The sequence below is a fragment of the Melanostigma gelatinosum genome (assembly GCF_949748355.1).
Source record: "Melanostigma gelatinosum genome assembly, chromosome: 8".
Classification (NCBI taxonomy): Eukaryota; Metazoa; Chordata; class Actinopteri; order Perciformes; family Zoarcidae; genus Melanostigma; species Melanostigma gelatinosum.
The window spans coordinates 23,045,674-23,058,600 of record NC_136641.1 but is presented as its reverse complement, the minus strand read 5'-3'; the positions used below and the strand labels follow the sequence as shown (position 1 = coordinate 23,058,600).

The 12,927-nt window shown below is 40.5% G+C and overlaps 1 protein-coding gene across 1 annotated transcript; it reads left to right on the top strand.

Annotated features, from left to right (window-relative positions):
• Positions 1 to 2,451: 2,451 nt before the first annotated feature.
• Positions 2,452 to 10,196, top strand: ddx23 (DEAD (Asp-Glu-Ala-Asp) box polypeptide 23). Its single transcript, XM_079272967.1, has 17 exons — positions 2,452 to 2,528; positions 3,805 to 3,959; positions 4,077 to 4,193; positions 4,582 to 4,672; positions 4,758 to 4,823; positions 4,949 to 5,087; positions 5,180 to 5,313; positions 6,105 to 6,217; positions 6,328 to 6,471; positions 6,631 to 6,856; positions 7,037 to 7,182; positions 7,289 to 7,466; positions 8,049 to 8,291; positions 8,398 to 8,549; positions 8,645 to 8,753; positions 9,067 to 9,241; positions 9,337 to 10,196. Exons 2-17 carry the CDS (start codon positions 3,805 to 3,807, stop codon positions 9,558 to 9,560), a joined length of 2,412 nt encoding a protein of 803 aa, XP_079129093.1. The 5' UTR covers positions 2,452 to 2,528; the 3' UTR covers positions 9,561 to 10,196.
• The last annotated feature ends 2,731 nt before the right edge of the window (positions 10,197 to 12,927 follow it).

Below are 12,927 nucleotides of genomic sequence, written 5' to 3'. Positions count from 1 at the left end.
TTCCTAACTGGAATGAAACTGAATGAAGTCTGATTCACATTTGCCTGCCATACCTTTATTGAAGGATTTTATAGTCTGACAGGAGTTTGTTTACTTAATACTCGATTCATCAATTTACTAATGCAATTGTTACAGTTCATGTGAAGCCCCATCACAGAGTCAGATTCATCGTCCTGTTCCAGATGTAAACACAAGAGGGAAAAAATCTGCCGTCATGCATGACAGCTGGACAAGACCCTCACAATTACTTTGACTGATTTTCAATGAAAATGCAAGAGACCATTGACTTCCAACTGAATTGATGTTCTCAGGGACTGGAAACTCCCAGAAGTCTGTCCCGCTGCTGTCCTTGAGGTGGCAGTATTGCACCATTTAGCTCTTTGTTGACTGAAAGAGGAGGAAGAACACGACATTGAGCTTTTTTTGCTGCTGGTTGGGGGTTTCATTCTAGACTTAAATCTTTCTGACATTATTGAAATGTAATGTATTGCAAAAGGCTGTCAGGTCACCAGTTTGTTAAATCTGTTAAGTCTCACCACCTTTAGACACTTTTTTAGAACATGTATGTTCTCCATTGCTTTTAATTCCATCTTTCCATCTACCTTGGTTTTGCTATTGATGGACCCCTGGCATATGATATCCAGTATGAAAACTAGGGTGGCTGATTGTTCAAACAAGTGCACCGGAAGTGCAAAGACATGAACTGTACAGTGAGAGAAAATCTGTGAACTCACTGTGACGGAATATCAAATACAACTCATAAAAGCACATGAGCATTTGATAATGAGGCAGATTGCAGGGTTAAATGGAAATCCTTTAGCTCAATATAGCTGCATATGTACTGTTAGTTTATGTATTCTTTTCATGAAATCTAATATTTTATTAACATGTATTATCCATCTTCTGAGGAGTATTTGTTGTTTTGTTTTTGTTGTCTTTTGCAGATGTGGCATATTTACCAAACTATCTCCTATTGATTTATTTGAAAGTGCAAATATCATAATACAGAAGTTATTTTTGTACAAACAGCTGACGCATGAACTATAGATTTTGAGAAACAGGTGTGACAGCCAGTGAGTCACTGTGATGGACTTTGAAACACACCTCATAAAAGCTAAATGTAAGCGTAGCTCATTTTTGTACAAACAAGTGCAACACAAGCAGAAAACAGTGAAAATAAACTCTCAAAGAAATAGAGAACCCTGGAGCTCCCAAATCCCAGCTGAGAACCATTGATCAAGCCCTCAATCATTTTGTAGTTGTTTTTTTTGACTGTACCTTATAACACCTTTATAAACATTATTGAACAAGTTAACGTGAAATGAATCATGTGTGACAAATGTGATTGTTGGTGGTTGGCCAACCATCAACCATTTTGCCAGAAATGGTTTGTGAACTGTAAATGTATCCGGGGTGTGACCACACAACCCATAATACTCAACTACGATTTGCTGTTTGCCCTTTCAGAGGCGGGACATCCATGTGTTGCTGTAAGATACTGTAATGTGAGTAAATATTGTAGATAGAAGTATTAAAATTATAAATGGTAAATTAATGTTATTTGACGTGTGTGTGTGTGTGTGTGTGTGTGTGTGTGTGTGTGTGTGTGTGCGCGCGCACAAATGTACTTCATGCCACATTGTGGCATCATGGTACTGATCATGGCTGCACTATAAAGCGTATGGTCAACAATGGACTGATAGGCCATTTTCATTTTTTTTATTTATTTTTTTGTCTTTCTGTAGAGTTAATAATTCCTCTCTTCTTATTGTTATATGACAGACAGACAGACTGGACAGACAGATATATCGAGAGATAGATAGATAGATAGATAGATAGATAGATAGATAGATAGATAGATAGATAGATAGATAGATAGATAGATAGATAGATAGATAGATAGATAGATAGATAGATAGATAGATAGATAGATAGATAGATAGATAGATAGATAGATAGATAGATAGATAGATAGATAGATAGATAGATAATTTCCTCTGAATGAATACAGAGGTTGTCCCTGCCATTCTGTTTTTCTGTTGTTGTTATGATTGATTGATATCACTGATGCATTTTATACAAAATTTTCTATAATAAAGACATTTTTTTTTAATGAAAAGAAAAAAAATAATTCACGGTTATTCTGTTTCCTTTGTAAAAAATATACACATTTATCATGTATAATACAAATTCTGCGAGATTAAATATATAAATCTGTATCGCGCTGACGTTAACATGGAACACGGTTGCCACCTTGTGCCCATAGTTTGTGCCTAAAATGTCATACACAGATCGCCTAATGGTATTTCTAGTCAGGCATTTAGTTGTTCATGTACCAAACAATTGGGGCCCTGAGAAAAATACTTTGGCTGGGAAATGTAGTGGCGAGAGCCGTTGTCTGCACTTTGTACGGAACGCTCAGTACTACAACTCCCACAAACCCTTGCTGGCATTCGCTCGTGTCAAGCGATATGGCGTCTTCTTGAAGCGTACATACATCGCAAGTGTTTTCTTGACAAGTTATCAAGGTAAGCTGTAAATGTTGTAAAACATCAAACCCCCCTTGTTGTGTTTAATGAAGTGAAGTCGTTTGACTCGAGGGAGGTTTTAGTTTTGCATGTTTGGGCCGTTTATAGAAGACAATTAGCCTTTTTGCTAAGTTGTTAGCTAACGTAAGGACCTAGCATGCTAACACTAGCTAGTTGTCTGCATTCATTCTGCAGAGTAACTCGTGTTGTTGTTTACGTCCTAAATGAGATGTTTAGTCTTAATAATGTCGGTAAACTTTGGTGTGAAACTAAAAGAAGGCTCAAACTTTCACCGTCAGACTAATTAACTTAACGTGATATTCATGTAAAATTCAAGCGGACACACCAGCAACATTATCATGGATTAACGTTAGAGCTGTTTCCTAAACCGTGGAGTCATTACTACTTTTATTTTAGTTTTTTAAAGACTAGTGCATGGTCTGTTATCGAAAATAAGCACGTGACAATATTTAACCTTTAACATTGTATCTTAGGTTGTATTGTCCCCAATAAGAAATGTGTCTTTCTTTCAAGTAAAACACAATACCGGTACTAAAACATAACAATTAAATCATATTTTATATTATACGATTATACAAACCCACCACACAATCAGTTTGTTAAAGAATGACGTAGTTGGCTCATGTTTAGTGACCATTTCTTGTAATACTTTGTCTTCCATAATTTTTATGATTGCCTCTTTATCGACCTAATTACACCGAGGTGGATAATAATCACCCGGTTATTTCATCATAACATCCTGCTGTTTTGGGCAAAAACGAAAATAAAGAAGTTACTTGAAGCTCTTATACATTAATTATGCGTCCATCGGTTTAATATATTTATGGTCTTTTGATAATGTCTTATCTTTTCTATTGGTTCTATCGTGTTTTATTTTTAGCTAACTTCTGCTCAGCTTTTTTTGTTTTATGAACTTTAGAGTTCAATGATGTTGGAACATAAAACTTTGTTGCGTTTTGGCATGCGGACACTGAGCGTTATAGTTAATATGTTTAGACTACCGGTACAACAAAAAACGTTACACTTTTCACTAATCAGGCTCAAACTACCATCATCCATGGCTTGAGTTGTAGTGTAAAAGAAGGTATACTAAAAGAATACTTTGTGTCATACACATAAGAGCATAACTGTAGGCTGTTCTTTACTTTATGTCCTCTCAGAAGTAATAGAGTACAATTCTTTATCAGAAGCCTACCCTAGTGAATGTCAAGTAACTATCATTTATATTTTTTATCATATTTTTCTTTGTTTGCAGATGGCAGCCGACCCGACAGATAAGAAAGATGCTGAACCCTCAGGAACCAAAGACAGGGAGAGGAAACCTCGCAGCCGCTCACGAGAACGTAAAGTCTCACCGACACGCAAACGCAATCGTTCTCGTGAGCGGAATCGCTCCAAGTCACCAGAAAGGCAACTAAAGACTTAATTATCATTCCTGCATAGTTACAGAGCATTTGTCTTGTTTTGTTGTATTTATTTTTTGCATAATGATGTTGACATTGCATGTGATTTGTATTATGATAACAGAGACCGACGCATGAAAGACAAGGATAGAGAAAAGGAGCGTGACCGGGATAAGGACAGAGAGAGAGGCCGCAAGGACAGAGACAGCCATCGGCGTGATAAAGATCGCAAAAGGTCCAGGTATGTGAAAGATCACACGACATGTAAATGTTGAGACACTGTCTTTGGCCCACCACCACCAAACAATCACACCAACGTCCAAGTTTTAATTATGACTCAAACTGCTCCGCTATAGTCGACATGGCATTTTTATGCCGAAGTGCCTCACAAACCAAACAAATGTTGGATGTCTTACCCCAGACAAAAGGCAAATAATCTGTTTTATACACGACAGTGTCAGTTAAATCTGCTATGAGGAAGTAATAACCTCATAACCAGTTAAAAGTTCCGTATATAATTTGAATATTTAATGGAAATGGTACATTGTAATGAGTAAAATATATAATGAAAGCATGATTATCTTTGAATGAGATTGATTACATCTGTTTAAATTAACTTTCGTTTGTAGAAGTCTCTCACCCAAGTCGAAGGAAAAGTTAAAGAGAGACAAGGATATTAAAACAGAAGAGGAAGAAGAGGAAAAAAAGAGGAAGGAAAAGGTAAAGATCTGGTTCGGCTGAATCTTTCACGGCGTTGCATCGTTTCTTTGGTTATTTTAATGTTTGACCCGTTGCTTCTGTTCAGGTCCAACCTTTATCTTTGGAAGAGCTTCTCGCCAAGAAGAAGGCAGAAGAGGAAGCAGAGGCAAAGGTGAGTTTCCTGAGGTTCACATTTGTCTTTTCCTTTTTAAACCCAAGATCATTTTTCCCTCACTACTTTTTTTAAATTTTATTTTATTTTTGATTATTTGTTTTTAAATATTTTATCCTCGTTAGCCCAAATTCCTCTCCAAAGCAGAGCGAGAAGCCGAGGCTCTGAAACGGAGGGAGCAACAGACGGAGGAAAGGAGGAAGCTGTTGGAAGATGAGAGGAAGAAGAGAAGGATGTTCCAGGACATGGGGAGAAAAATGATGGGTGTGTATCAGATGCTGGTGTATTAAATTTTAAGCAATCTGCATGCAGCTTATAGAAGCATAATGACGGGAACCGAGACTGTGTGTTTACAGAGGACCCCCAGGAGAGGGAGAGGCGCGAGAGAAGAGAACGAATGGAGCGAGAGAGCAATGGGAATGAAGACGATGATGGAAGACAAAAGCTCAGAGAGGAGAAAGATAAAAGCAAAGAACTCCACGCCATCAAGGTAAGCCTAAGAGGAAATTTAGGAGAGCAGAGGAAATGGTGGCGGTGACCGGCAACTTTATATGTCGAGTCTAAAGCCTGATTCGGATCGCCAATCTCCCCGGTCCTCTCGTCATTTCAATCCCTTCCGGAGAAATTACTTCAAAAATTTTAAATAGAAACAAAGAGATGCTTCTCCTTCTAGTTTATGATTTTCAATCAGCTCAGTGTGAAATTAGTTTTGGGTGAGAAAATGAAGGGAGGTCAGAAACATGTAAACACCAACATTCCCAATGGGAACGTTTATGATGACAGGAGAGCAAGATGTAAAACTAAAAGAAATGTGGCACATGTCTCAATTCAATGCCGTCACAATAATTAACAGCACCAAGTCAAATACACTGAGACATTAACACGTCATCGCGTAAGGAGGTTCGAGCTTGCGCTCGTCAATGTATTTACAAATGTATTTAAATTGAGGAAAAGTCGCCCACGCCCGCAAACGTCATAAATTCAGATATCAAATGACTGTTGTGGCAAATGTTCTGTCATCTCTTAAAAAAACAACGTAGCAAAGTGTAATAGTGTGTCACCTCTGCCTGAACGATAAAAACCAGAACTTAAAGAGATGAAGCCAACAATGTAATGTATTGTGTCCTAATAGCAAAAGCTTAAAAACTGATGTGTCTAGTTTACTTGTAAACTTTTGGTATTCAAGCGTCGCAAACATCAAAATGTCGTCCTTCTTAAACACCTGTTCATTAACACTAAACATTTGAATCATGTAATTTACCAAATTAAATACTTTTAAAGGAGCGTTACCTTGGCGGGCTCAAGAAACGCCGGAGAACTCGCCACCTGAATGACAGGAAGTTTGTGTTTGAGTGGGACGCTTCTGAAGACACCTCAGTCGACTACAACCCGATGTGAGCAAACGCCAGCACATTGCATCCCCTGAATTGAAGCAGGTGTTGTTGTTTTTTTAATGAATGTGCACCAGTCTCAACAACGTGATGTTCCCCAATCTGTCTCCCAGTTACAAAGAGAAGCACCACGTGCAGCTGTACGGGCGAGGCTTCATCGCCGGCATCGACCTGAAGCAGCAGAAGAGAGATCAGTCACACTTCTACGGAGACCTGATGGAGAACAGACGCACGCTGGAAGAGAAGGAGCAGGAGGAGTGAGTCAAACAAAAGCATCTTTACGTTTGTAAACCTAATACGAAATGGTAACACTGCGTGTATATAAGTAGAGCTGACTGGAAGGTAGATAATAATGTTTATGCAGTCCAAAAACGTCAGAAGTATACACGATTATTCTAACTCTCTTCTCCTCTCAGGGTGAGGCTGAAGAAGATGCGTAAGAAGGAAGCGAAGCAGCGCTGGGACGACAGACATTGGTCTCAGAAGAAGCTGGACGAGATGACGGACAGAGACTGGCGAATCTTCAGAGAGGACTACAGCATCACCACCAAGGGAGGAAAGATCCCCAACCCCATCAGGAACTGGAAGGAGTATTCTCTGCCCGACCACATCCTGGAGGTCATCGACAGCTGTGGCTACAAGGTAAAAACAATGATCGCTCTCAATTGTCACATATGACCCACTTGACGTGTGTGGTGGTGTTATTTTACCTTCTATTTTCTTCTAACTGACCTTCAAACTGATATACCCTCACTGCTTTTTTAATGCTTCAATTAAAACATAAAATCTGACTAATAATGACTTTTCTCTCTTGAAATCCAGGATCCGACTCCTATTCAGAGGCAGGCCATTCCTATTGGCTTACAGAACCGTGACATCATTGGTGTGGCCGAGACGGGTAGCGGTAAAACGGCTGCTTTCCTCATTCCACTGCTCGTCTGGATCACCACGCTGCCGAAGATCGACAGGTAACGCAGTCCACTCAAATCACGTCAAGTGAACACACCAACAGGGTCCCACTACCTTTTTATTTTACTTTACATAACCGTCTACTACACTCCTCTGTTCGTGCAGGATTGAAGACTCGGACCAGGGTCCTTATGCCGTGATCCTGGCTCCGACTCGTGAGCTGGCGCAGCAGATCGAGGAGGAGACCTTAAAGTTCGGTAAACCTCTCGGTATCCGCACAGTGGCTGTGATTGGAGGAATCTCCAGGGAGGACCAGGGCTTCCGTCTCAGGATGGGCTGTGAGGTGAGACATGCAGACATTCAGCTGTTACGCTTGTGCAGAAAAGCTAGCAACCTCCTGAATGCACTGAAGTCTGTTCGCATACTCTCTGTGAATAATTTACAGTTTTGATTCATTTAGTTTGGCTCTACATTAACACACTTCCTGCTCTTATACCCCAAAGTATTGTGGGAATTTTAGTTCCTCAACTTAGAGCATGATTATTTAAAACAAGAGTAATATAAGAACAATAGACAAAATCAGAAATACCTTTTGACGTGTTGCATTATCAGAGATTTGTTTACTGAGGCCAAAATATTGAGCAACTTATGTGTGTAAAATAGTTTTTTCAGATGCACATTAATGTCATCTTGAAGTATCCTTACATATTCTGAAAAAAACAATACGGTGGTTTCATGTCATCTGGATATCCTGTCTAGATAAAGTAGATTTATTAATACCTGGTGTGAATGCAGAGGCCCTTGGATCAGACGTCGTTATCGTTTAACAAAAACAGCGTCTCTTGGCAGGAAGCCCATCCTGCCATTACATTCCTAAGATGAACGACACGCATTCACCAGCTGCGCGTTTTCCTCCTCCCAACAGATTGTGATCGCCACCCCCGGCCGTCTGATCGACGTGCTGGAGAACCGCTACCTGGTTCTGGGCCGCTGCACCTACGTCGTGCTGGACGAGGCCGATCGTATGATCGACATGGGCTTCGAGCCCGACGTCCAGAAGATTCTGGAGTACATCCCGGTGACCAATCAGAAACCAGACACCGACGAAGCAGAGGACCCCGAGAAGATGATTATGAACTTTGAATCTGGAAAACATAAATACAGACAAGTATGTTCATCTGTCAAACATAATTTATACACAAGACTGTTGTGTTGCTGCCTGGTGCTCTCGCTGTTTGTGTTTTTCATGCTTTATTGTTTTTGCACCTTTTCAGACGGTCATGTTCACAGCCACTATGCCGGCAGCTGTGGAGAGACTGGCCAGGAGCTACCTGAGACGTCCCGCCGTGGTGTACATCGGGTCTGCCGGCAAACCTCACGAGAGAGTCGAACAGAAGGTGTTGCTGATGTCCGAGGGAGAGAAGAGGTGAGACGGACGCAAATGTAAAAACTGTGAACGTCGTGTCTCTCTGTTAAAGTGTCAAACTAAGCGGGTTTTTTTTCTTTGTCTGTGTGGTGCAGGAAGAAGCTGCTGGAGGTGTTGTCGCGTGGCTTCGAGCCTCCCATCATCATCTTCGTCAACCAGAAGAAGGGTTGTGACGTGCTGGCCAAGTCTCTGGAGAAGATGGGGGTAAGTCGCTGTAGACTGGACTCAACACAAACATTAAATGTTTCCGTTAAAATAAGCAAAAGTTTAAGCTCGGAGAAAAAAAAACTGAGTTAAATTTTCCATGAGAGTTGGTGCAAACATGTTCAAGTTTTCTGATTGTTATTGTATTGTCTCATACTTAATTTACAACTTAAGTAACGACAGTCCCATGAGCCTGAGCTGTACTTTGTGTTGAGTGCTAATTCATGTTGCTAAACATCCCGTTAACATTCATTGCTATAGTGAGCGTGTTATAAAACAAGATGTAACCTCGGTCGTCTTCTGCTTCACGCAGTACAATGCGTGCACGCTGCACGGTGGCAAAGGCCAGGAGCAGCGAGAGTTTGCGCTCTCCAACCTCAAGGCCGGAGCCAAAGACATCCTGGTGGCCACAGACGTTGCTGGTCGAGGTATCGATATCCACGACGTCTCCATGGTCCTCAACTACGACATGGCTAAGAACATTGAAGGTAAGAGGCCTCATTCTCGGCGTTGGTTTATTCTTTATTGTCTGTTTATTTCTTCTTTTCATTCGTAACAACACCTTTGCGTCGACCTCCTGCAGATTACATCCATCGTATCGGTCGTACGGGTCGTGCCGGTAAGAGCGGTATGGCGTTGACTTTCCTCACCAAAGAGGACGCGGCGGTGTTCTACGACCTGAAGCAGGCCTTCATGGAGAGCCCGGTCTCCACCTGTCCTCCGGAGCTCACCAACCACCCGGAAGCTCAGCACAAACCCGGAACCATCCTGACCAAGAAGAGACGCGAGGAGACCATCTTCGCCTGATTCATCCGGACTGTTTCCACACAAATTAGACTGAATACGCTGAACACACACACACACACACACAGCAGTCTCAAACTGCTTCTTTACGTTGTCGCTGTACACCATCTCTGTTTTGCATTCTGGATTTGGTCTCCAGGTATTTTACGCCCATCTCTTTTGGTTCTTTGTCCACCTTGCCTCCCTCGCTGTCGGCCTGTTTTTCTCTATTCAGCCAGTCTGTTGTCGTTAACTGGTGCAGCACTCGTCACCGTACTGGTTTTTGGGGATTTTAAGACTCAAACGTGGGCAGTTTGTCATCGATGTGTGAACTTGAATATTTCTATTCATTCAAATAAGTGTAAATGTGGACTGGATGATGCACGTTTTGTTTTGCTTCTGCAAGGATGAGATGATGTAACTGATCTGCAGGGTGTAGATGCCACTCTTCAGTCAGATGTGATACATAGCAGCCAGGATGTGAGTGTAGATGAGTAGTACGTGATATGTTTTTATTGATTACCCGCTGACCGTAATTTCCGTTTCCTCACAGTTTAAGAGACCAATGCCAGAAGTGACGGTGATTTTCTTTAGCTTCAGATGCAGCCTGTGACTAAATTGTGAGTCGTCATTTTAAATATAAACATTTGTATGAGGTGACGTCTGACTCGTGACTCTATAATGACACCCCGCTTTCGCCGATCGCGATGAGCTCAATGCGTAAATGTTGGGATGCAGAAAAAGGGTTTAGATCTTTAAACTTGTACGAAAGAGCAAGCTTCTAGCGCCTGAACATTTGGGAGCGGGAGAGATGTGGAGTTTAGATTGTTTTGTTCACAAAACGATTTCCAAAACTATTGTGAAGCTTGGCAAGTCAAATTCCTGAGTCTGACCTTTTTATGAACAAACCAAAGCATTTACATCAGAAACGGTCCAAAAGGCAATAAATTAGAAACGGTAAATAAAGGTAAACATTGTATTCATGAACAGTATGTTCTTTAATTTAGCTGCCAAACCTGATTAATTATATTTCTGAACAAGCCATGTAACCAATAAAGGCTTTTAATCAGAGTTGCTGCCTGATGTTTAAAGGTATTTATTTTGTTTTTTTTTACCTCCGTGTGAATAACCAGTGAGAGTATCTCTCACAGACAACAGCTGCCAACCACCATCTTTGTTTTAAAGGCTCTGAAAACACATTTCCTCTGTCAGCTTCTGACTGAGGGTGATGAAGCTCCACTTCAAACATGGATGCGTTTTCTGCCAAAGTTGAAACGGTTATTGATATTTTTTAATGAGATTGTTTTTGCATTTGTCCTTTCTCACATATTAAAATCCAGATGTGATGAGTTCCGAGGCTGTCGATTAAATCTGGTCAAACTACACAGTCCTGAAAAAGTAGATTAGACGGGTTTTTGTGTAGTAAACTCTTGAGTCATTTTTTGCTGAACTTTAATTTAGATATTTGCTCATTTTGCTTTGAATTTACAGAAATGTGTAACCATGTTTTCAGGGGCTTTTAAATCACCAGTGTGTATTCACTGTTGACCACTGTGTGCGGTCATATATAGAAAGTCAGAGGATCACCAAAGTGATTCTGATCAACTCTAAAGAGAATCTGTATCTGCATCATATTTCATGGCAATCCATCCACTATAGTCACTAAAGAGCACAAATGTCAACCTCATGGTGGCGCTAGAGGAAAAGTCATTACTCCTGGGTCTGTACAAACGTTCAAGGCACCGCTAAAGAGTGGATTGTGTAAAAGTGGGACAAAAAAAAATGACAAACAATTAAAAGTACGTAAAATGTCATGTTTATTTTGTTTTTATGTCATATTTTACTTAGCATTGTAAATCTATTTTCAAATAGAAAGCATTCTATACAGCATCAGGCAGGAAATGTCTCACTTTTTACACATTTGCTGTCTCTTTTGATAAATAGAGGGAAGAGGCGTGTTAGGTCACGCTAGCACGCTGTGGTAGTCTGGTGGATACACGGTTAATATATTTAGTGCAGTTATTGCATCACAAAGCAACCATCCCGAAAAAAAGTAGTGCAATTTTTTCTTCTTTTTTTGTTTGTTTTTTGTTGAATCTACTCACACAGAAAGAGGAAGTCCAGATGGTGTAAGGCGTCTAAAGTTGTTCAATGTTAGGCTTAGTATTGCATACAGAATAAGACAGAGGAAACTAAAATATAACCCTTGTAAAAATTGTGCTTCATTAATTGAAAAAACCTCAACTGCTTTTATCAGCTGCTGAATTGGTCCGCTTTGAAAAACATACTCTGCCAAAAATATAATGAAAATAGCTAATTGGTGAACTAAAACATGCAGGGATTTAATAATAATCATTGTTTTTACCACAAATTGAAAATAAATCTGGCCTGATCTGGGACAATTTCTAAGTGAATGACTTGTAAAAGTGCATCAACCACCCAATGTTGTGGAGAGAGAGAGAAACAAAAAGTTCCCGATATAAATGTTTGTGGATAAATAAAGTGATGCATTCTGAGTTATTATTTTTAAGTAATAGTGTTGTTAGTGGTGTGAGGAGTGAGTAGCCCCAAAGACAAGACTATCACTACAAGACAACGAGGAGAATCTGAATCAATGCATTACTGAAATACTTAACTGTAAAAAGAAACAATCCGATTTCATGCAACACTTGCATAGGTTTTTTTTTCTCAATCATGCTGATTTTCTTTTCTTTTTTTGTCTTCAAAATATACAGAACACTAGATAAGAGATACCTGTGAGACATGGAAGCAGTAAACCAGTGATTCCTACAGTATCGACCCCCCCCAAACTCTTCATCGGCTCGCGGACTAACTATAATGGGTGCGGGGACAGAATGACGTCATGTCACGGCTGCTACGAGTCCTCCAGGAGCGCGACACGTCCGTCACGTGCGAGCGGAGCGCGATGAAGTGTGCAGGACTTTACACCTGAGGATCTGCTTTGTTAAAGAAACAAAGAAACAAAAAGAAACCCAATCAAACTGCAGGACGTAACGCGATGTTTTTGGCAAAGACGCACGAGGGGAGTGAGATATAGGTGTGGAAACTATGGATGCTACAATCAATAACGTGCTACAATCGAATTACAGGGCGATTGGTTGGGGGGTTTGGTGCTGGAGGTGCAAAAAGGCATGCAAGCTTATTCTCTGAAGATCTTGAAGAGGAGCTGCAGCGTGCGCAGCGTGTGCTTAATAATATGTGAGTGATTCGATGTAAACAAGCAAGTTTGGCGAATAATTCACCCTTTAAAAAGAGAAACATTCCCTTTTCTTAGTTGTGTTTACATTCTCTGTGGCCGTTCTTTTGTTTTTCTTCTTCTTCTTCTTCTTCTGAGAGGTGTTGAGAGAGTGATTGTGCAACAGCGAAGACG

Coding starts and splice junctions, on each gene's coding strand:
- ddx23 (XM_079272967.1), top strand. CDS start 3,805: ATGGCAGCCGACCCGACAGATAAGAAAGATGCTGAACCCTCAGGAACC. Junction 5,314..6,104: donor AAGAACTCCACGCCATCAAG/GTAAGCCTAAGA, acceptor ATACTTTTAAAG/GAGCGTTACCTTGGCGGGCT. Junction 7,183..7,288: donor ACGCTGCCGAAGATCGACAG/GTAACGCAGTCC, acceptor CTGTTCGTGCAG/GATTGAAGACTCGGACCAGG.